The following is a 25062-nucleotide window of genomic DNA, read 5'->3' as shown; positions in this document are numbered from 1 at the left end:
CTGTGTCCAGGGCAGCTCTATCTGGGATGCAGGATAAGACCCTCCCTGCCCACGGACTCTCTTGCCAGAGTGGCGCATGCTCTTGTTATCTCCAGCTTGGACGACTGCAATGCGCTCTATGTGGGGCTACCTTACTGCAATTAATCCAGAATGTGGTAGCCAGACTGGGGGCCGTGAACAGCCGCAGAGACCACATAACACCAGTCTTGAAAGACCTGCATTGACTCCCAGTACGTTTCCGGGCACAATTCAAAGTGTTGGTGCTGACCTTGAAAGCCCTAAACAGCCCAGCAGATGAAACTTTCCTCTGGTTGTCAATATTAAGAGGATGCCAGCAAGATCAAGCCTTTCTGTAAAATAAAGGATTTAAATCCAGTCTGACTGAGACCACATACCACCGGTCCCAAGAGATCTGCTTTGGCTCCCAGTACGTTTCCAAGCACAATTCATAGTGTCGGTGCTGACCTTGAAAGCCCTCAATGGCCTCGGCCCAGTAGACCTGAAGGAGCATCTCCACCCCGGACACCGGGGTCCCTCTCCCGAGGGCCTTCTGGCGCTTCCCTCCCTGCAAGAAGCCAAGTTACAGGGAAGCAGGCAGAGGGCCTTCTCGTGGTGACGGCCGCCCTGTGGAACGCCCTTCCATCAGATGTCAAAGAAATAAGCAATTATCTCACTTTTAAAAGACATCTGAAGGCAGCCCTGTTTAGGGAAGTTTTTAAATATTTAATGCTGCCTTGTGTTTTTAATATTTGGTTGGCAGCCACCCAGAGTGGCTGAGGATACCCAGACAGATGGGCAGGGTAGAAATAATAAATTATTATATATTATTATATATCCAAAGCCAACATGAAAGCATTCAAACTCTGACGGAACGGAGCGGCGCACACCTCTTCACAGCATAGACCCACCTTGTCCAGGCAAAGGTTCCCATGTCTCTCGGCAATAGCCTTTCGGAAGCCGTGAGACAGTGGATACAGCATGCTGTGATGCGGGTGCACCGAAGGGAGCCGGTTCTTCTCCAGCTGGTCAGCCACAATACTGACAAGCTTCTTCATTCTCTCGCCGTAATCGGTCCAATCACAGACGATCTGAAAGGGGGCAAAGAAAACCAGGGTTCTAGATTCAGGTAGGTAGCCGTATTGGTCTGATGAAGTCAATATATATATAAAAATTGTCCAGTAGTGCCTTAGAGACCAACAAAGTTTGTTCTTGGTATAAGCCAGGCACCCCAAGCCTTCGGCCCTCCAGATGTTTTAGACTACAATTCCCATCATCCCCGACCACTGGTCCTGTTAGCTAGGGATCATGGGAGTTGTAGGCCAAAACATCGGGGGGGGGCGCAGGTTGGGGATGCCTGATATAAGCTTTTGTGTGCATGCACACTTCTTCAGATACACTGAAGCGGAAGTCCCCAGACCCTGATATACAGAGGGAGAAGTCCCCAGACCCTGCTATATAAGAGTAAGGAGAAGCCCCCAGACCCTGATATATAGTGGGAGGGTGAGTTGGGGTTTTTCTCCGAAGGGTAGTAGGAGTCAATGGGTATGGTCCACCTGCTGGCAACTGTGAATGACTGAAAAAACAAGGGATGGTACGCAGATGACCTGAAATAGTTTTAGGATATGTAATGAGACACATTCGTCCACAGGTTGACCATACCGATTGAGTCCTACTACCGTTCAGAGAAATACCCCGCCCCACCCTCCCTCTAAATATCAGGGTGTGGGGACTTCCGCTTCAGTGTATCTGAATAAGTCTGCCTGCACATGAAAGCTTAGACACAGAACAAACTGAGTTGGTCTCTAAAGTGACATTGGACAATTCCTGAATTAGGTGACGCTTTTACCATTACCGTGGTACCTTGGGACTCAAACGCCTCGGTTCCCAAATGCCGGAAACCCTGGGAGTGTTGGCCCTTAAAACTCTGCCTCACCTGCAAACAGTGCGCCAGGTTGCAGTAAGCGTCAGGAAAATCCGGCTTCAGTTTCAAGGCGGTGCGATACGAAGCAATTGCCTCTGGGATGTTTCCGGAATCCTAGAAAGGGAGGGATATTTCAGCAATTGCCACTAGCTTTTTTCTCAACCATCAAAACCAAAGATGAAGAACAGACAGAAGGCACGATGATCCACACCTGGTAGACTTATAAAGTAACATTCAACAATCATTGGAATAGAACAGGGGTCGGCAAACTTTTTCAGCAGGGGGCCGTCCACTGTCCCTTAGACCTTGTGGGGGCCAGACTAGATTTTGGGGAGGGGGAAAAAGGAACGCATTCCTATGTCCCACAAATAACCCAGAGGTGCATTTTAAATAAAAGGACACATTATACTCGTGTCAAAACATGCCGACTCCCGGCTAGATTGAGAAGGCCATGGGGCCGTAGTTTGCCTCCCCATGCTATAGAATAATATTGAGTATCAGCATGTAAAAATTCAATAGAAACCTACTCTTAACAATTACAATAAATTGTAATTAATCGTACAATAAATGAATATTACAATGAATGATTATTGTAATTGATCATAGAATAAATGTTACAATAAATGGTTATAAAACAATGGCAAGTCACAGTGTCTACAATAGCCGCAGCGAGAATCTTAACAGACAAAGGATGGAAAGGAGAATCCCATCCCTACTAAGTTGGCGTAGCTAGCAAAAAGGCTAAAATACGCAGAATTAGCAAGATTATAATACAGGCAGAATTACGAGAGGTTTTGGAAGAAACATTTCATAGAGAACAGGACACTTGCAGAGTACAGTGGTACCTCTGGATGTGAATGGGATCCGTTCCGGAGCCCCGTTCGCATCCTGAAGCGAATGCAACCCGCATCTGCACGTCGCAATTCGCCGCTTCTGCGCATGACATCATTTTGAGGGTCTGTGCATGCGGCGAAACCCGCAAGTAACGTGCTCCGTTACTTCTGGGTCACTGCGGAGCGCAACCCAAAAATATTCATCCTGAAGCATATTTAACCCGAGATAGGACTGTATTGTCTAAATTTACAGGGGTGCCCAAATTTTCCCAAAGAGGGCCAGATTTGACATGAGGGCGGGGCAAATTTGTTGAGCTGTTTTAGGATTTAACCCCAAGGTTGTTGAGCTCTTTTTAGGATTGAAGTTGTTGAGCATTGGGGGGGGGGGGTTGCCCCAGTAAGTAAACCAGGTTACGCTCCCCGGCCACACGCTGGACATGTGTGGTCTAAAAAAAAATGTTGGGAAAATTTAAATTCTTTGGCAGGTGTGGATTGACAAAGGACAGCAGGAAATATGACAAAACCAATGCATTTTGAGATCTAGGAGAGACGAGCAAAAGGGCGCCATCGGAAATGTGACGTAGGGGTGATTGGAAGTCACAATGAGATTTTTGGGTGTGGAACTCCACCATACTTTCCGTCTATATAAGCCACCCTCTATTTGGGGGGGCTCAAATTTAAGAAAATGAGCCATTCACCCACCCAATCACCCGTATAAGACCTCCCCCCCCCATTTTTATTTCAAAGTAAAAATAGCAATTTTTTCATTTTCCTTTTAAAAAATTTATTTACAAACAAACACATAGACACAAAACAAAATTCGTATTACCCTACCACCCAAAATTTCAGACATTAAAACCACCCTTGTGGCTTCCCTCCACCGCCCCTCACCCTCCTATATAATATTTCACATTGCCATTTTTATTTCCCCCCTATTTATTTATTTATTTTTGATTTCATTTTACATGCTAGTTGCCGTACATTTTCAACACTATACATTACATATATGGATTCCCCACATCTAACCCTATACACAACTCAGCATTTACCCAAATACCCACGTGACTTCCTTCACTCACATTCACATTGCAATTTTTATCTAAATTTATATTTCTTAACTCTTTTAACTTACTATTTATTATTATTATAAACCAGATTTACAAACATTAAACCAAACATATCAACATGTTAGTTTTTGAGCAGTACTTGAACACATAATCTTCAAACCATTTCCATTATATTTTTATTTTCCAGTTTGATTGGTACCTTATTACTGCACTTGACCTTGCCAGTTCTATAAATTCAATTAGTTTCTTTATCCAGTCATCCTTTGTGGGTATATATTTCCTGTTCCAGTTTTGTGCAAGGAGTAGCCTTGCTGCAGCTGTCGCGTATAAGAATAATATCTTCCCATCTTGTGGTATTTCTTTACCTCTTATACTCAGTAAATATGCCTCTGGTTTTCCCCTCTAAATTAATTCTGATCATCTTTTTTATTTCCTCATGAATTTTTTAACGTTTCTGTAGCCCCACCATAAACGTATCGGCGTGCCCTCTGCCTCCTCACACTTCCAGCATAAATTCCAATTCTCCCCTTTTTCTTTTTGTGCCCCATCTCGGTTTGGGACGGCTTTTGCCAGTTGTTTTCCTTTTGTAAAAACTAAGATTCCCCTGCTGCCCCCCCCCCAGTTTTTTTTTTTTTAAATAGATTTAGCAGAGACACAAAGCTTACCTTATGGATGGAAGTGAGGTTGCTGTGGGCATCGGCAAACGCAGGATTTATCTGGATTGCTCTTGTGTAGCATTGCAGAGCTCCCTGGACGTCTTGCATTTCCTTCAAGGTGTTCCCCATGTTGGAATAGGCGTCTGCAAAAGTGGGACTGATTCTGACATGGAGGGGGAGAGAAAAAGTGCCATTTTGGTACAAAAATACTCTGAAGTTACGCTGGAAATGTAAGGGTCAAGAAGGCTCTTTCTATCCTATACGGTGGTCTTTAGGGCAGTTCATTAAAAAAACTTTTTTAAAAAATGCCTTCTCCAAAGCCTTCACAAAATAGGAAAACGTCCAAGAAAACAGCTATTTTCATGGAGGGTTGAGATATTAACTGATATGCACAAAATTTCAGATATAGCTATATAATCCCTAGTGTAGTAAGATAAGACCTTGGGAGCAGGCATCTTCAAAAAAGTGTTTTTTATGAACCACCCTAGTGGTCATGTGAGACAGTGAGACCTTGGTTCTCAAATGTTTTTTATACAGGTTTCTTTATACAGAAGGTTTTTTATACAGAAAGGTTCAGCATTGTGGCATCCTCTTCATACGGACAAGCAGCACTTTCCTTTTGGGAAATTCCATGCTCCTCAATTCTGGCAATTATTAATCACTCTCAATTCCACCCTAATAATTGCCACCTGCCCGGATTTTAACTTGTCTGAATTAATTTTTATTTGAATTACTTGATGTCTGCTTTTAGGCTCGTTGTGTTGTTTTTATGATGTTAGCTGCTCTGAGCCCAGCCTTGGCCGGCGAGGGTGGGATACAAACAAAAACAAATTATTATTATTATTATTACTACTACTCAAACGCTTTGGTTCCCAAATGCCGAAAACCCAGAAAAAGTGTTCCAGTTTCCAGGCGTTTTTCGGAAGCCAAACATCAAATTTGGCTGTCAGCTATTCTTTCTGGGGCGCCTGCACCAATCAAACAGACTTCGGGAACAGATTAAGTTTGGTGCTTTGGTTTTTGCAATTTATGTGGTGTTTTTGTTTCGGAGGCTTTTTTGGTTCATTTGTTTTTGCGACTGTGCGGATCCCAGTTTAGTTACTGATTGATTGATTGATTGATTGATTGATTGTGTGATTGCAGAAACGGATAGAAGCCCCGGTCCCCATCCGAACAATGACTATCATCAGTGCAGGTGAGGAAAAAAAATAATTTTCATTTTTATCATTTACAAGACTGTTGTATTTATTTTAGAGTACAGTACATGGATGACTGCTTTCATTTTAGGGATCAGTGGTCTCGTTAGATAGTAAAATTCATGTTAAATGGCTGTTTTAGGGATTGTTTTTCAAAGTCTGGTACGGATTAATCCGTTTTGCATGACTTTCTTTTTTTTATATATAATAATTTTTATTACGTTTTTTTCCAGATTACAAATAGAAAAGAAAGAACATAGACAGTAGAAAGAAAGAAAAAACAGAAAATCTCAACCATTTCAACAACTTATTTCAGATTTCTATCGGGCTTCCCCACATCTCCCACATAGTGCATTCTTAACAATAAAATTATCAGCAAATTATAACCTTGTTTCATGTGTTTCTTTTTACTTTCAATTGCAGTTTAAGTTTAAATCTCTTGTTTTCAATTTACTTTTAAAATATAACATATTGTCATTTTTACCCATTTAAACCTTGATTCTTTCGTAAAAATTATCCAATTTCTTATATAAACCATTTTGTTGCTGGGGCTGATATTCCAAATCATACGGCGTCTTAAGAGTCATATAACTTATAATACTTTTGCAAATAGTCCTTAAATTTACACCAGTCCTCCTCCATTGCTTCTTCTCCCAAGTCTCGAATCCTTGCAGTCATCTCGGCTAGTTCCATGTAGTTCATCAGTTGCGTCTGCCAGTCCTCCAGTGTGGGCAAATCTTGAGTCTTCCAATGCTTAGCGATAAGAATCCTTGCTGCAGTAGTAGCATACATAAAAAGAGTTCTATCCTTCTTTAACACCTTCTGGCCGACAATGCCCAGGAGGAATGCCTCTGGTTTCTTAGGGAAAGTGTATTTAAACACCTTTTTTAACTCGTTATATATCATTTCCCAGAAGGCCTTCACTCTTGGACAGGTCCACCAGAGGTGAAAGAATGTCCCTTCAGCCTCCTTACATTTCCAGCATTTATTATCGGACAAGTGGTAGATCTTAGCAAGCTTGACTGGGGTCATGTACCACCTGTATACCATTTTCATAATGTTTTCTTTCAAGGCATTACATGCCGTAAACTTCATACCGGTGGTCCATAACCTTTCCCAGTCCTCAGACATGATGTTATAACCAATGTCCTGGGCCCATTTTATCATGGCTGATTTAACTGTCTCATCCTGAGTGTTCCATTTAAGCAGCAAGTTATACATTCTCGATAATAGCTTGGTCTTTGGTTCTAACAATTCTGTCTCAAGTTTCGATTTTTCCACCTGGAATCCTGTTTTTTTATCTAGCTTAAAAACCTCATTAATTTGGGCATAATGAAACCAATCTTGCACTTTACCCTTTAACCTTTCAAAGCTCTGCAACCTCCAATTATCTCCAATGTTTTCTATTATTTCCCAATATTTCGGCCAACCGGCCTCCATATTGGGTTTTTTCCGAGCCTTGGCCTCTATTGGTGATACCCACCTCGGAGTTTTGCTTTCTAGTAAGTCTTTGTATTTTTTCCAGACCATAAATATTGCTTTCCTGACAATATGGTTTTTAAACATTCCATATGTTTTTGCCTTGTCATACCACAAATACGCATGCCAACCTAACGAGTTATTAAAGCCTTCCAGATCTAGGACATCAGTGTTTTCCAACAAGATCCAATCTTTCATCCAGCAGAAGGCTGCAGCTTCGTAATATATCCTTAAGTCCGGCAGGGCAAATCCCCCTCTTTCCTTTGCATCAGTTAGTATTTTAAACTTTATTCGGGGCTTTTTGCCCTGCCAGACAAATTTAGAGATATCCTTCTGCCACTTTCCAAAACATTCCACTCTGTCCACAATCTGCAAGGCCTGAAACAAAAACAACATCTTTGGCAAAACGTTCATTTTTATAGCTGCAATTCGGCCTAACAAGGACAACTTCAGTCTTGACCAAATTTCTAGATCCTTTTTAACTTCTGACCAACATTTCTCATAATTATCTTTAAATAAATTCAGGTTCTTGGAGGAGAGATTGACCCCCAGGTATTTCACTTTTTTAACAATATTTAGTTCTGTTTCCTTCTGAAACCCTTCTGTTTCAGTAGCTGTCAAATTTTTCCCTAACACCTTAGTTTTTTGTTTGTTCAACTTGAAACCCGCCACCCAACCAAATTTCTGTATCAGTTCCAGAACTCTTTTTGTACTAGATTCTGGCTCCTGTAATGTTAAAACCAAGTCATCTGCAAATGCTTTCAGTTTATATTGTTTCACTCCGACCCGTATTCCTTGTACCTGCCGATCCTTCCTTATCATGTTCAGCAAAACCTCCAGGACTGAGATAAACAATAAAGGGGACAGGGGGCACCCCTGACGTGTACCTTTTTCAATCTGAAGCTCTTCTGTCACCACATTGTTCACTATTGTTCACTAGATAGAGTTTTGCATGACTTTCTATGGGAAAGTGCACCTTGGTTTTGGAACACATTCAGTTTGAGAACCAAGGTACCACTGTATAATTAACTGGGGGGGGGGGGGGGAGAGAACATTTGTGTAAAAACCAGAAGCCTTTCTAATAGGTTTAACGGGTGAAGAAATACCAAGAGACCTAAAAAGACAGTGTATTCTATTTATGCCAGAATGTTCTTAGCCCGGATGTGGAAGGAAGAGAAGGTCCCAACAAAAGAAGAGTGGATTATCAAAATGACTGTGAAGATCAGACATCAAGATGATAGGAAATTTAAGCAAAGAAAAAAGTTAAAAGGACAAAATGGGGAAAATAATGAAGATGAAATGTGAAAAAGCATGGTGCAAAAACCTTAAGGATATAACCATCGTTAGTTCAAAGATGGCAAAATTAAGGGAGAATGAGATAGGCAGGAGAAGTAAATATTTAAAAAACCAGAAGAGGGAAGCTGGGGGAGATTGGGATTCATCTATGCTGTCTGCAAGAATGATGTTTGTGTTGAATATAAAATGCTAAAACTTAATAAAAACTATTTATATATAAAAAAAAATTAAACAAGAATGGGAAAAATTTATTGAATACCTTAAAGATACATATTTAGAAATAATAATAATAATAATAATAATAATAATAATAATAATAATAATAATAATAATAATAATAATAATAATAATAATTGTATCCCGCCCTCCCTGGCCGAAACCGGTCTTAGGGCAGCTAACATCAAATATATAACATTAGTATAAAATCAAACAATAATTAAATTACCTCCTAAAAACAAATCGGGATCAAATTAAAATCGAATTAGATGGTTTTCCACAGGCAGGATTGATATAACATTGATGAAGCCAAAGTAGCAAATAAGGAAATGGAATAGAACGAATCATTGTAATTACATGCAAGAAAAGATGGCAAAATATGGAAACGGGGGGTGGGGGTGGGGGAGAGTCCAAGGGGTTTGTATAATCCCAGTATTGTATATATTGAAAATGTTTGGAGTGTATGGAAATAAAATGATAAAATAAAAAAACTGAATAATAATAATAATAATAATAATAATAATAATAATAATAATAATAATTATATCCTGCCCTCCCCAGCCGAAGCCGGGCTCAGGGCGGCTAACAACAATCAAAATAGTCCAACATTTTAAAACATTCATTATAAAATTAATTAAATCAAATTAAAATCAAATTAATGGCAACCATCAAGCAAAATTCTGTGCAGGTTGCCAGAGGAGGGAGTCAGTCTGCGCCCTGACCAAAGGCCTGGTGGAACAGCTCTGTCTTGCAGGCCCTACGGAAGGATGTCAGGTCCCACAGGGCCCTAGTCTCTTGTGACAGAGCGTTCCACCAGATTGGAGCCGCAGCCGAGAAGGCCCTGGCTCTAGTTGAGGCCAACCTAACCTCTCTGTGACCTGGGATCTTTAGGGTGTTTTTATTTGCAGACCGTAAATTTCTCTGTGGGACATACCAGGAGAGGCAGTCCCATAGGTACGAGGGTCCTAGGCCGTATAGGGCTTTAAAGGTTAAAACCAGCACCTTAAACCTGATCCTGTACTCCACCGGGAGCCAGTGCAGCTGGTACAGCACCGGATGGATATGATCTCGCAGCAAAGACCCCGTAAGGAGTCTCGCCGCGGCATTCTGCACCCGCTGGAGTTTCTGGGTCAGTCTCAAGGGCAGCCCCACGTAGAGCGAGTTACAATAATCCAGTCTGGAGGTGACCGTCGCGTGGATCACAGTGGCTAGGTCAGGGTGAGAGAGATAAGGAGCCAACTGCTTAGCTTGGCGGAGATGAAAAAATGCCGCCTTTGTTATAGCTGTAATCTGCGCCTCCATGGAAAGGGAGGTGTCGAAGATTACACCCAAACTCTTAACGGACGATGCTGGCACTAATTGCACCCATGCAAGAGATGGGAGTTGCCCCCTCAATCCCATATCGCTCCGTCCCAGCCAGAGGACCTCTGTCTTCGAAGGATTTAACTTCAACCGGCTCCCACGTAACCATCCAGCCACAGCTTCCAGACATCTGGTCAGTGTATCTGGGGCCGAGTAAGGATGGCCATCCATCAACAGATAGAGTTGGGTGTCATCGGCATACTGATGGCAACCCAGCCAAAAACTCCGGACAAGCTGGGCGAGGGGGCGCATAAAGATGTTAAAAAGCATCGGGGAGAGTATCGCACTCTGAGGCACTCCACACACCAAGGAGTGGCGCGATGACAATTCCCCCCCCCAAGCGCCACCCTCTGTCCCCGACCGGAGAGAAACGAGTGCAGCCATTGAAGGACTGTGCCCTGGATCCCCACGTCGGCAAGGCGGTGGTCCAGAAGTTCGTGATCGACCATGTCGAAGGCTGCTGACAGGTCTAGAAGAATCAGCAGCCCCGACCCGCCTCGATCCAGCTGCCTGCGGAGATCATCTGTTAGGGCGACCAGAGCCGTCTCGGTCCCATGACCAGCGCGGAAGCCGGACTGGAATGGATCGAGAGCAGATGTTTCATCCAGAAACCTACCAAGCTGTTCAGCAACCGCTCTCTCAATCACCTTACCCAGGAATGGAAGATTCGAAACCGGGCGGTAATTGGATAGATCTAAAGGATCTAATGATGTTTTCTTTAAGAGCAGACACACCACTGCCTCCTTCAGTTCCCCTGGGAATATCCCAGTGCCAAGGGACAAATTGATGATATCCCCCAGGGGGGCCCGCACCTTGTCTGGGCACGCTCTAATCAGCCAGGACGGGCACGGGTCAAGAGGACAGGTGGTGGGCTTTCCAGCTCGGAGGAGTCTGTCCACATCGGCTGGGGATATCCGGTCAAAGTGGTCCAATACTGGACCCGAGGACAGTCGAGGGGCCTCCAGTTCCTTTATTGTATCCAAATTGGCAGGGAGGTCATGGCAGAGCAACAGGACCTTCTCCGCAAAAAAGCTCGCAAATGCCTCGCAGCTGTGTGTCGAATTGTTATTTAAATTTGGCTGTCCTTCAAGGGACAAAAAATAAAATAAAAATAAAAATAAAAAATAAAAAAACCTAAAAGAAAAAGAGAAAGTGCTTTATCCACAAGAGGAGAGCTTTCCCACAGGCACCAGACCAGCGCATGAGGAGTAATAATAATTATTAACAACAGCAACAATAATTTATTATTTATACCCAGCCACTCTGGGCGGCTTCCAGCAAAAGATTAAAATACAGTAAGGAGGAGCTCTTTCAATCTATTTTCCCCATGGCTTTGGAAGCTCACCTGATGGCCTCCTTGTAGTGCATGAGGGCCTCCTGGAGCTTCCCCTGCTGTTGCAAAACACTGGCTAAATTTGAATGCGCAGCTGCAAACTCCGGGAAGACCTGCGGGGAAGAAGCTTACTCTTAGTTTCCCTGAGAAGCATTCTAAAGAGACGGAGGCTGCTCTTTGAGGCTCAAAGGTTGTGGGCGTGAAATAAATCCTCATTTGGATTGACTTGCAAAAATTAAGGAGGAGGAGGAACCTATGGACTGCCTTTTTAGCATGCATAGGAAATACTGTTGGGAGATCAGACTGTCAAATGACCAATGCCGTATTTTAAAGAGCCCCTCTTTGATGCTCAAATGTGGCAGGGGCTGGCTGCAAAATAAATCACCGTTTGGAATGATTTGTGGTAATGATAATAATAATAATAATAATAATAATAATAATAATAATAATAATAATAATAATAATGGGCCTATGAACTGCCTTTTTCGTACGCATAGGAAATACTGTTAGAAAATAAGACTGTCAGGGGATCAAGCTCAGCCGACACAGAGAACAGCATGTGCCCAGCTTTTATTTCAATTTCTGTACCGTTCCTTAACACCTTGCATTGTTCTTCTGATGAAAAAGCAGATTTTTGGTCATTCCAGGAGGCCTAGGAATATAAAAAGGGGGACAGACCCTCTTCCTTCCAAAAGGGACTTATCGGACCATGCTTTGTCGAGCCTCAAAATGCTACTTCACTTTCACTTCTTCACCATTATTTCCGTTATTGATCAAGAAAAATTTGATCGGCGATTTTTAAAAAGACCCAGACTAGGAGTCCAGGGTACGCATGCCTAACCCTTATATCTCAATTTAATTGTTGTAATTCTCCACGCACGTACCTCAAGAGCTTTCCGGTAGAGGCGGACAGCCTCCTCGATATTCCCTTGTTCTCGCTTGATGTTCGCCAGGTTATTAAGAGAATCCGCGTGAGTCGGACATAAACGGAGAGCTGTATTGTAGCATTCCTCAGCTTCGGCAACCTTCGAAACACAAAACAGAGTTTTTACACGAATATTAGTATGTCTTTCACAGGAGCCCAAAAGGCTGCTCTGTGATGTGATGGCTGGATTGAGGTTTGATACGGCCCCTCAGCTCCTGACGGTAACTTGGTATTAGAGCGGTTCATAAAAAACTCTTTTTTTGAAAATGCCTGCTCCAAAGTTCTTCTCTTACCAACAGTAGAGATTATATAGCTATATCTGGAATGGCATGCATATCAGTTAATATCTTTTATATATATATGCCAGCTGTCCTTTGTCAACAACCAATTGTTGCTGTTTTTTATATTGAATATATGCTATATGGTAACTGTTGCACCTCATAGGTAACTCAAGCCTTCTGCACGTCACAAAAGATGTATTTTATCAAAGTCATTGTTGAACTGAAATACAATTAAGAAGTATATTAATAGTGAAATGCAATTAAGAAGAAGCATATTAACAGTAAAACCCCACAATTGTTGAGCCTTTTTTAAGGATTTGACCTCAGAGGTGCTGACCTTTTTTTAGGATTAAAGTTCTTGAGCTTTTTTGGGGGAAGTTTTGCCCTAATAAATAAACCGCCACGAGGGCCGGATTAAATCGACCAGAGGGCCAGATTAGGCCCCTGAACTGGACTTTGGACATGCCTGGTCTAAAAGAACATTGGGAAAATTTAAATTCTTTGGCAGGATAGCAGGAAATATGACAAAACCAATGCATTTTGAGATCTAGGAGAGATGGGTGGAAGGCCCCCAAAGTGGACTTTGGACATGCTTGGTTTAGGGGAACATAAATACAAGAGCAGACTAATCCGATTCAAACTCTCTTTCCCGCACACTTACCGTCTTTTGCAAGATGTATTTAAGGAAGACAGTAAGGGAAATGGTTTTGGTCATACTAAATCAAAATTAAGAGACAGAGTTGCTAGATAGTAAAAGAAAATCATTGCCAAAAACATATAAGAATGGCATACAAAGGATGAAGAAGTTAAGTCGGTTATGATTAAATGGGCTCAAGATTTTGGTCATAACATTGAATTAGATAAGTGGGAAAGATTATGGGCAAAAACAATTTATTGAATGTACAGCACTAATTAAAAATTTAATGAAGGTGACGTATAGGTGGTATTTGACGCCGACTAAACTTGCTAAAATATATATAACTCAAGATAAGGCACGCTAGAAATGCAAGGAGAAGGAAGGGAATTTCGTCCATAGGTGGTGGATGTGCACTAAAGTCAAAGTCTACTGGGATATGATTTACAAAGAATTGAAAAAGATCTTTAAATATACTGTTATTAAAAAAACCAGAGGCTAATTTTTGAAAGTGATTTACAAATGCTAAAGTAAATTGTTTTAAGTAGAGTAAGAAGGTAAATAGGGCGATATATGTTCAGGTAGGCAGCTGTGGTGGTCTAACGCAGTTGAAATATATAAAAAATATATAAATTGTCCAGTAGCACATTGCAGACCAACTCAGTTTGGTCTTGGTAGAAGCTTTTGTATCTGAAGAAGTGGACCTGCATACAAAAAATTATACCAAGAAGAAGCCAAGTTTAGCAAGCCCTGTTTAGGGAAGGACTATTGTATTTTAATATTTTGTCGCCAAGAGTGGCTGGGGAAACCCAGCCAGATAGGCGGGGTATAAATTTTTTTTTTTTATTATTATTATTATTATTATTATTATTATTATTATTATTATTATTATTATTATTATTATCATCATCATCAGGTGCTACTGGACAATTTTTAAAGGGTGATATAGAAATGCTAAGAGGATCGTGACTGCTTAAGAAAGCCAGGGAGTGGGAGCGGGGGAAGGGGGAGGGGAGTCGACGCTTGGTATGAGCAAAGTTGTATGTGACGATATGACAAAGGAAAAAATAAAAGAGGACTTCTTCTAGGTTCTGTACCCCAAATCCCCCCCCAAAGAGCCCAATTTCGAGGTCACCATCATCCGGAAGGCTTTTTTCAGCAAACCCTCTGACATACAGAAAGCAAAAGGGACCGGTTTCATTTTCTTTTTTTAATTTTTATTTTATTTATAACATAGTCCACAACAACTCATACATACAAACAGACCCACCACCATTGACTAATTATCAAAATTAAACTCCTATCCTCTTACACAAAGAAAACATAACATAAAAATAAAAGACTTTATTCTGTTAAATGGCCGCCTTATTTACCTCTTGTATACTATTTCTTTTGTATGGGATTATTACAATTTTTCCTAATTATGACTTAAACCACAAAGTCTCCTGTAGAAATTAATTGAAACAAGTCCAAGTGTATATTTTGGGGCACTGTTTGGTAAAGTATTCTCTGCATTTTCCCCATTCCTTTTGGAATTCTTGTCTGGGTTGTGCCCTAATTGTCTCTGTTAATCTGGCCAATTCAGCATGGGGTAAAAGCCTAAGAAAAAGCTAAACAACTTCAATCCTAAAAAAAGTTCAACAATTTAAACCCTAAGAAAAGAGCTCAACAACTTCAATCCTTAAAAAAAGTAAACAACTTTGGTCGGCCCTTATGGCCCTTCACTTCATCAAATCTGGCCCTCTTTGAAAAAAGTTTGGACACCACTGCCTAATAGGAAAGTTTCTGTATTTTTTTTTCACAGGCCCACCAGAAATGTATAAGTGTCCCTTCTTCTTTACTGCACCTCCAGCACAGTTTTTTTGTTTTATACATTTTAGCTATTTTGGCAGGTGTTAAGTACCATCTATAAAACATCTTTTATATAGATGTTCCCCCCACCCCAAGGCAAAAGGGACCAGTTTCTTACGCTGCCTTTCTCTTTCAGCGCGTTGGCCAGGTTGCAGTAGGCGTCAGGGAAGTGGGGCTGGAGCTCAATGGCCCTCTTGTAGGTATCGATTGCCAGATCGATCAGCCCCTGTTCGTAATACACACATGCCAGGTTGCCGTGGACAACAGCGTGGTTGGGACTCAGGCTCAGGGCCCGTAGGTAGGCTGCAACGGCTCTGAAATGAGATCAAGGACTGGTTCAGTTTCATTGTCACCAGGGTGGATAAAAATCTGTTTTTTAAAAAATAAAATGCTTTGGGAGGACGATTAAGAGGATCGAGGCGGGCCGGGACTGCTGATTCTTTTAGATTTGTTAGCGGCCTTCGACATGGTCGATCACAAACTTTTGGACCACCGCCTTGCCAACGTGGGGATTCAGGGCACAGTCAGACAATGGCTGTGCTCCTTTATCTCAAGTCGGGGACAGAGGGTGGCGCTAGGGAGGGAGTTGTCGCTGCGGCACTCCTTGTTGTGTGGAGTGCCGCAGGGCACAATCCTTTCCCAGATGCTTTTCAATATCTTTATGCGCCCCCTTGCCCAGATTGTCCGGAGTTTAGGGCTGAGTTGTCGTCAATATGCTGATGACACCCAACTTTATCTGTCAATGGACTCGGCCCCAGACACACTGACCAGATGCTTGGAAGCCGTGGCTGGGTGGCTGCGTGGGAGCCAGTTGAAGTTAAATCCTTCGAAGACAGAGGTCCTCTGGCTGGGTCAGGACAACATGGGGTTGGGGGGCCAACTCCCATCTCTTGTGGGGGCGCAATTAGTGCCAGAGCCTTCTGTCAAGAGCTTGGGTGTAACCTTCGATGCCTCTCTTTCCATGGAGGCACAGGTTGCAGCCACAGCAAAGGTGGCATTTTTCCACCTCCGCCGTATTAAGGAATTGGTTCCTTACCTTTCTCGCCCTGATCTGGCCAGTGATCCATGCGATGGTCACCTCCAGGCTTGATTATTTTAACTCGCTCTATGCTTAGACTCACTCTGACACCCTATATGGGATTTGGTATATAAATTTTCCCGTGGCTTTTTTGCTGGCCCATGTAGCACCAGCATGGATAGCTGGCTTGGGTGAATAGCTGATGTTTCCTCCCTTTGTAGTCTTGATGAGGCTGCATTTTAAGCTGTATTTTAATTAACTGGGGTTTTTTTCTATTCTATTTTATTGTAATTTATATTTGGTGTTAGCCGCCCTGAGCCCGGCCCTGGCCAGTGAGAGCGGGGTAGAAATAAATAAATAAATAAATAATTCGGGGAAGAATTATTTGTTTTAAGTTTTTCATGTGTGCGAAAACTCAGTCCAAGTTTTTCTTGGGGAAAAAATGTTTCAGCACATCAGTTAAGCAACATGGATACATATGCTACCATGTTACTGTTTTAGTGAAATAAATTGCTTAAATTGTTATGAAGGAAATGTTTCTTTTCTCCTTCCAATCAAGTACAGCAGAAAAGTTGTTCAAATAAAAAGTGTTCACTTATTAAAACTCACCATCATTTCGTCACAATCGGGCTGTATATAGCAGAACCAAATCATTTTGATATAACTGTAGAAAAGACTCTGAAGTTAGGATTCCAAAAAGGAAACCTGCCTCCGATTGTCAATATTAAGAGGATGCCAGCAAGGCTGAACCTTCCGGTAAAAGGGGGATTTAAATCAAGTCTTATGGATTTGGGATTTAAATCAATTTGCTTTAAATAAAATCAACCCTCTAGGCAACAATGGGAGTTAGTTTGGGTATGGGTGCAACCACTAAACTGAGAATATAAGACGTAATGTGATTATACGCAAAACCAATAAAAAACATTTATATAAAAAAGAGAATATAAGCTCTATGCCTATTTGCTTACCTGTCAAATATACGCGCCTCCTTCAAGACGTTCCCCAGATTAATGTAAGCATCCAGGAAGTTGGGGTCCAGGGTCACCGCCTGAAAATATTTAAGATAATAGATTTTTGTTACTAATACAGTCATACCTCAGGTTGAAGTAGCTGCGGGTTAAGCATTTTCGGGTTGTGCTCCGTGGCGACCTAGAAGTAACAGAGCGCGTTACTTCCGGGTTCTGCAGCTTGCGCACGTGCAGACACTCAAAATGATGCCACACGCATCTACGGAAGCAGCAAATTGTGACCCGAGCATGTTCGCTTCAGGATGCGAACGGGGCCCCGGAACGGATCCCGTTCGCATCCAGAGGTACCACTGTATAACAGCATGGTTACTTTTAAATAAGTGGGTCAACTTTGACCTAGGCTGCCTCCTACCTACCTTCCTACCTTATCAATCTACCGACTTTATCTTATTATCTATCTACTTGCCTATCTATCTATCTATCTATCTATCTATCTATCTACCTACCCTATCTATCAAATCTATCTACCTACCTACCATCTAATCCAGGTGTGGCCCAACTTGGCCCTCCAACCCCCATCATCCCTACCTAACAGGACCAGTGGTCAGGGACAATGTGAGTTGTAGTCCCAAAACAGCTGGAGGGCCAGGTTTGGCCATGCCTGAATCTATCTACCTACTCAATCAATCAATCTAACTAATCTATCTATCCATCTACCAACCTTTCTTATATATGTATCTATCTAATCTACCTACCTAATCTATCTATCTAATCTAATCTAATCTAACTATCTATCATCTATCTAATCTATCTATGCAAGGAATATCAACTGTACGAGAAATGGTACCAACTAATGGTACTAACAGGACACCGGAGGCCCATTGCAGCTGAAAAAATGCCTCCAGTTTTAATATAAAAAAGAATGGGAAACGTTTATTGCATATTGACAAAAGCAGTGCACACAGGTTAATACATTAGCAGGATTAATTTTTTTTAAAAAACCCACCTGTAATGGTTAAATTTAAAGTAGAATCATAGAATCATACAGCTGGAATAGACCACAAGGGCCATCGAGTCCAACCCCCTGCCAAGCAGGAAACACCATCAGAGCACTCCTGACATATGGTTGTCAAGCCTCTGCTAACTGGGACTTTTCTCTTGCTTTTCTTTTGTGCAAATACCCCCTTCCCCCTGTACCTACCTACCTCTCGACCCTCCCAAGGCCTGCTACCTGAAAGCCATCGAGACCCAACCCAACTTTGCTGTGGCATGGAGTAACCTCGGCTGTGTGTTCAATGCGCAAGGGGAAATCTGGCTGGCGATTCATCACTTTGAGAAGGTAACTGTTACAGAGTTTCTGGGCTCTAGATGGGAAGGCCTGGAAAAATAATGATAATGATAACAATCCAATATAAGCCCCATTAATTGGGCTAGTAGCGTTCTCTCTTCTTCTGTTAAATAATGTTTTATTAATTTTTCATTAATCACAATCCAATAGAAGCCCCATTAATTGGGTTAGTAGCGTTCTCTCTTCTTCTTTTAAAGAATTTATTATTTTCATTCATAGCAATCTGATTTAAGCCCTATTAATTGGGCAAGTGGCATTCTCTTTGTAAATTATTTTTTCATTAATTTTTTCATTAATAACAATCCCATATGAGCCCCATTAATTGGGCTAGTGGCATTCTCTTTTTAAATTATTTTTTATTAATTTTTTCATTAATAACAATCAAATATAAGCCACATTAATTGGGCTAGTAGCATTCTCTCTTCTTTTAAATATTTTTTTATCATTTCTTTCATGAATAACCTGATCTAAGCCCCATTAATTGGGCAAGTAGCATTCTCTTTTGAAATATTTTTTTACTAATTTTTTTCATTCATAACAATCCAATTTAAGCCCCATTGGGCTAGTTGCATTCTTGCTGCCGTCGTTGCAGACATAAGAAGTCTTATACCTAGTGAGAAGGCTTCTGGCTTTTTTGACAAATGTATTTTCAAACATTTTCTTTAAACTCATCATATATTATTTCCCAGAAAGCCTTGACCAATGTCACATAATAACAGATGCATATTAGTATATCGCTGCTTCGCAAGATGTTGCAGGGCTGAATGAAGTGGTTTGTAATAACACTGTCAAAATTGGATGCAATTTTTAAATATATACAGTGGTACCTCGTTTTACATAGACTTCAGGTTATACACTCCGCTAACCCAGAAATCGTGCTTCAGGTTAAGAACTTTGCTTCAGGATGAGAACAGAAATCGTGCTCTGGCGGCTCAATGGCAGCAGGAGGCCCCATTAGCTAAAGTTCAGGTTAAGAACAATTTCAGGTTAGCAAAGAAGGAAAACTACCCAAGACTTTCTTTTCAATGACGAAAAACTGTAATCTAATTGATGTTTGGAGACTTAGACATCCACTGGAGAAACAGTTTACATTTTATTCGGAACCAATTAGTCAATGTCAAGAATAAATCAAATTTGGGTCTCGAATGAACTAACTCCAGGCTAAACATGCCCAACTCCCTTAGCCGTTCCTCATAAGGCATCGTTTCCAGACCTTAGACCATTTTGGTTGCCCTCCTCTGGACACGTTCCAGTTTGTCAGTGTCCTTCTTGAATTGTGGTGCCCAGAACTGGACACAGTACTCTAGGTGAGGTCTGACCAGAGCAGAATACAGTGGCACTATTACTTCCCTTGATCTAGATGCTATACTCCTATTGATGCAGCCCAGAATTGCATTGGCTTTTTTAGCTGCCGCGTCACACTGTTGGCTCATGTCAAGTTTATGGTCAACCAAGACTCCTAGATCCTTTTCACATGTACTGCTCTCAAGCCAGGTGTCCCCCATCTTGTTTTTGTGCCTCTCATTTTTTTTGCCCAAGTGTAATACTTTACATTTCTCCCTGTTAAAATTCATCTTGTTTGTTTTTGCCCAGTTCTCTAATCTGTCAAGGTCGTTTTGAAGTGTCATCCTATCCTCTGGGGTGTTAGCCACCCCTCCCACTTTGGTGTCATCTGCAAATTTGATCAGGATGCCCTTGAATCCATCATCCAAGTCGTTGATAAAGATGTTGAATAAGACTGGGCCCAAGACAGAACCCTGTGGCACCCCACTAGTCACTCTTCTCCAGGATGAAGAGGAACCATTGATGAGCACCCTTTGGGTTCGGTGAGTCAGCCAGTTACAAATCCACTGAGTGGTAGCATAGTCAAGACCGCATTTTACCAGCTTCTTTACAAGAATATCATGGGGCACCTTGTCAAATGCCTTGCTGAAATCAAGGTAGGCTACATCCACTGTGTTCCCTTCATCTACCAGGCTTGTAATTCTGTCAAAAAAGGAGATCAGGTTAGTCTGACATGACTTATTTTTCAGAAATCCATGCTGACTATTGGTATCACAGCTTTCCTTTCTAGGTGCTCACAGACTGTTTGCTTAATGATCTGCTCCAGAATCTTCCCTGGTATTGATGTCAGACTGACTGGGCGGTAATTATTTGGGTCCTCTCTTTTCCCCTTTTTGAAAATAGGGACAACATTTGCCCTCCTCCAGTCTGCCGGGACTTCACCTGTTCTCCAGGAATTCTCAAAGATGACTGCCAGTGGTTCTGAGATCGCATCTGCCAGTTCTTTTAATACTCTTGGATGCAGTTCATCTGGCCCTGGAGACTTGAATACATCTAAACTAGCCAAGTATTCTTGTACTATCTCCTTAGTTATTCTGGGCTGTGTTTCCTTTGCTGAATCATTTGCTCCAAATTCTTCAGGTCGGGCATTGTTTTCTTTATCGGAGAAGACTGAGGCAAAGAAGGCATTGAGGAGTTCAGCCCTTTCTGTGTCCCCTGTTTGCATTTCACCATCTTCTCCTCTGAGTGACCCCACTGTTTCTTTGTTCTTCCCTTTGCTACGAACATACCCATAAAAGCCTTTGTTCTTGCTTTTAACCTCTCTAGCAAGCCTGAGTTCATTCTGTGCTTTAGCTTTTCTGACTTTGTGTCTACACGTGCTGGCTATTTGTTTGAATTCCTCTTTGGTGGTTTCACCCCCTTTCCATTTTTTGTACACATCCTTTTTTAATCTTAACTCAGTTAAAAGTTCTTTAGATAGCCACCCTGGCTTCTTTAAGCACCTTCCATGTTTCTGTCTCATTGGTATTGCCTGACGTTGTGCTTTTACTATCTCCCTCTTAACAAACTCCCAGCCATCATGAACTCCCTTTCCTTTTAGTATTACTGTTCATGGGATCTCACCCAGCACTTCCCTAAGTTTTATGAAGTCGGCTTTCTTAAAGTCAAGAAATTGAGTCCTAGTATGCTTGGCTGCTCCTTTCCGCTGTATAGTAAACTTCAGAAGAGCATGATCACTCGCGCCTAATGATCCTTCCACTTCTACCCCACTAACCAGGTCATCAACATTGGTTAGGACCAGATCTAAAATGGCTGTTCCTCTTGTTGCTTCTCCCACTTTCTGGACAATGAAGTTGTCTGCAAGGCCAGTGAGGAATCTGTTTGACCTTATGCTCTTGGCTGAGTTTGACATCCAACAAATATCCGGGTAATTGAAGTCCCCCATTACTACTATCTCCCTTCCTTTTGCATGCTTGGCCATCTGTTCCAGGAAGGCATCATCTATGTCCTCCGTTTGGCTTGGGGATCTATAGTAAACTCCCACAATGAGATCTCTCTTATTCTTCTCTCCCTTAATTTTGACCCAAATGCTCTCACTTTGGCTTTGAGGTTCTAAATCTTGGATCTCTTCACAGGTATACACATCCCTGACATATAACGCCACTCCTCCTCCTTTCTTGTTTGGTCTGTTTCTCTGAAATAGATTGTATCCCCCCATTTTTACATTCCAATCGTGGGACTTATCCCACCAGGTTTCAGTGATGCCTATTATGTCATATTTAGTTTGCTGTACCAAGAGCTCAAGCTCATCTTGCTTATTTCCCATGCTTTGCGCATTAGTGTACAGACATTGAAGTCCATTAATCATTCCCCCGTGTCTCTTATTTAAGGATTTTTTCCTCCCACCACTAGGTCTGCGTGCTGTTTGCTCCATTTGGTCTATGACATTTGGATGATCATCTTCATCAATTGATAGACTCCTACCTTCAGGAGCACTGTCTCCCTCCCCCACATTAGTTAGTTTTCCTGTCAATTTGGTTGGAGGGAGAAGGGTAAACATGTCCACGTAATCCCCATTGAGGATCTTATTCCTCTTCTTCTGGGACAAATGGTTCCCCAATATAAAATCAGTGGATTGATTGGTAGCAACTTTTACATCCTCCACCAATGCCCCATCCTTCCATGCCAGTACACCATTGAAGGTCTTACGATGGGAATTGGCCCTCCTTTCATGCGCCCAAAGTGGGATTATCTTCCCCCAAGCCCCAGTAGCTATCCATGGGGCCCTCGCTATCCGAATCAGAGGATGGCGTACCTGACTCATCCTCGGTCTCTGACTGCTTACTTCTCTTCTTCTTAGAGGACGTGTGCTTCCTCTTGGACTTCCTCTTCCCACCTTGGACCTCAACGTTGGCTGGGGTCGCACTTGCCGCTGGCTGAGGGGTGGGAGGTTCAATGTGCTCATCCTCCAGGGCGGAACCCGCGCTGTCCTCGGTAGAGCTGTGCTGGGGCTGCTGTTCCTGAAACACACTAGGAATGTCTACAATTTGTGAGACGGCGTTACCGCTGGCACCCTTGGCGGTGGCCTTCCCCTTGCCGGGACCCTTAGCCGGCGCCCTTCCTTTGCCTATGCTTTGGTTTGTTTTCTTAGCCATGGCTGCCTGTGCACGGGTATTTGGGCGACCTGTATTCGCCGTTTCTGACTGGTTGCTGCCCCCTGCAATGACGGGGATGTCCTGTTGAACTTGGTAGCTAGAAGGAGTGTCGGGTATCACCTCCTGTGACAGTTCCGGGGCTGGAAGCGCCAAAGCCCCCCTAGGCCTACACTGTCTGTAAAATGTTTCAAACGCCATGAAAAATTGGGCGAAGGCTTGAGGGTCGCAAGGCATGGCCGGCACTTGAGCGCCCGCATTGCCTGCGGGGGGTGCCAGCTGATTGGCGGAAGTGGATGCCTGCTGGTCTCCACCGGAAGCCATTTCAAACTGAATCGTGAACTGGAACCACTAAGTTATTCGCCTAGCAATTTAAAATTGCCTACCTAGGAGGTCCGTGTACCCCCTTACCCGTTCAGTATCACCTGCGCTGACTTAAATGCAATCGCAATCCACTGTCCGTGATCAGCAACACGGCCAAGAATTACCTAGCTCAGTATTGTCAACGCTGTCTAGCTTGCACTTGATTATGGGATTGCTAATTGCACCCAGTTCAGTATTATCAACACTGGCCTAGCTATTAACTAACCTTGAAGAGGTTGGCTAAACCTAGTTCAGTATTAACCACGCTGTCTCAGTCAGTATTAACCACACTGACTTAGGTCTAACCTAATTTCAGTAAGGCTCGTTGTGCCCTAATTTGGTCTATATGAAAATAATGGCTATATAATTAGCTCTAAAATGAACACAGTGTTATTTGAATTTAACCTCTCACTACGCAATAAACAAAACAGGGCAGCCTTTCCTCAAAAGGCGGGAGCCAGAATCACCAAACCCATTTCAATGGGCAATACTCAAAACAATGCAATCCAGTTACACAGGTAGGAACCAAAGAAAATAATTGTTTATTTCTCTATTTATTATTTATCTATAACAACTATGAATTGACTATACTAAATTATGAAACTTAATGCCTAGGCAGAGCCCGCGAGCAGAATGAGATAATTTGAATTCACCCTTTACTAAACCCCATAAATCGCCTCTGCATTAAATTAGAATATTATTTAAAGGGGTAAAGAGATGAGATCACTTGTCAATTAAACTGCCCAATAAAGCACTTCATGGAGGATGAATGACACCCTCTTTAGAGATAAGGAGATTCATATGAAGGCCCAAAAAACCTTAAAGGACTACTTTGAAATAAATTTAAGGGCCGAGGTAGAAAAAAGAGTGATCTGGGACGCAAGTAAAGCTGTGATGCGAGGTTTCTTAATTCAACAAAATTCAATAAAGAAGAAGAAACAGAATGAGAAAAAGGAAAAGATTTTGGAAAAGATAAAGGAAGGAGAGAAAAAATTAAGAGCAAAGCCAAAGTCCCAGGAGATTTTGAGAGAGATTAAGTTATACCAAACACAATACATGGAATTGATGAACCAAGACATTGAATGGAAGATAAAGCAAATGAAACAAAAGACATTTGAATCGGCAGATAAATGTGGTAAACTTCTGGCATGGCAATTGAAGAAAAGACAGAAACTAAATACAGTTACAAGCCTAGAAGTGGATGGAAAAAACATATCTAAACCCAATGAGATTAGAAATTGCTTTTTGAGTTATTTCAAAAAACTTTATACTCAAGGACCGCAAAATGAAGAAGAAATAGACAAATTCCTTGACAAATATGGATTACAAAAAATCTCTCATCAAAGTAAGATGGATCTGAATCAGAGAATAACAGAGCAAGAGATAGAGGCTGCCATTCAGAATATGCAATTGGGCAAATCTCCAGGACCAGATGGACTGACCTCCAGATATTACAAATCTCTGAAGGAGTGGTTGATTCAACCATTAAAAGAAGTCTGTAATGAGATTTTAGAGGGGGAAAAAGGCACCTGAATCGTGGAAAGAAGCGTTCATTTCACTCATACCAAAGACAGAGACTGAAAAGACTCAATTGAAGAACTACCGCCCAATATCACTACTTAATGTGGATTACAAAATTTTTGCAGACATTTTGGCAAAAAGACTTAAAAAAGTGTTGATGGAGAAGATTCATAAGGACCAAGCAGGCTTTCTCCCAAAAAGGCACCTAGCAGACAATGTAAGGAACATAATAGATATTTTGGAAAAGTTAGAGGTGGATATAAACTCTAAAGCAGTATTGATTTTTGTGGACGCGGAGAAAGCCTTTGACAATATTTCTTGGAGTTTTATGAGAAAGAATCTTCATGGGATGGGGGTA

The 25062-nt window shown here is 41.9% G+C and overlaps 1 protein-coding gene across 1 annotated transcript in view; it reads right to left on the bottom strand.

Annotated features, from left to right (window-relative positions):
* LOC308578217 (uncharacterized protein) overlaps positions 1 to 25062 on the bottom strand; it is a gene marked incomplete at both ends in the record, with an annotated part of 141803 nt that overhangs the window by 98487 nt on the left and 18254 nt on the right. The window contains 4 exons of the mRNA XM_081178467.1: positions 4577 to 4640; positions 11372 to 11472; positions 12244 to 12384; positions 15169 to 15276. Coding sequence (XP_081034593.1) covers positions 4577 to 4640; positions 11372 to 11472; positions 12244 to 12384; positions 15169 to 15276 — 414 coding nt within the window. The remainder of the gene's footprint in view (positions 1 to 4576; positions 4641 to 11371; positions 11473 to 12243; positions 12385 to 15168; positions 15277 to 25062) is intronic.

Source organism: Podarcis bocagei, assembly GCF_964188305.1.
Source record: "Podarcis bocagei genome assembly, chromosome: W".
Taxonomy (NCBI): domain Eukaryota; kingdom Metazoa; phylum Chordata; class Lepidosauria; order Squamata; family Lacertidae; genus Podarcis; species Podarcis bocagei.
The sequence above is the reverse complement of the archived record's forward strand: the minus strand, read 5'-3'. Positions and strand labels throughout refer to the sequence as shown.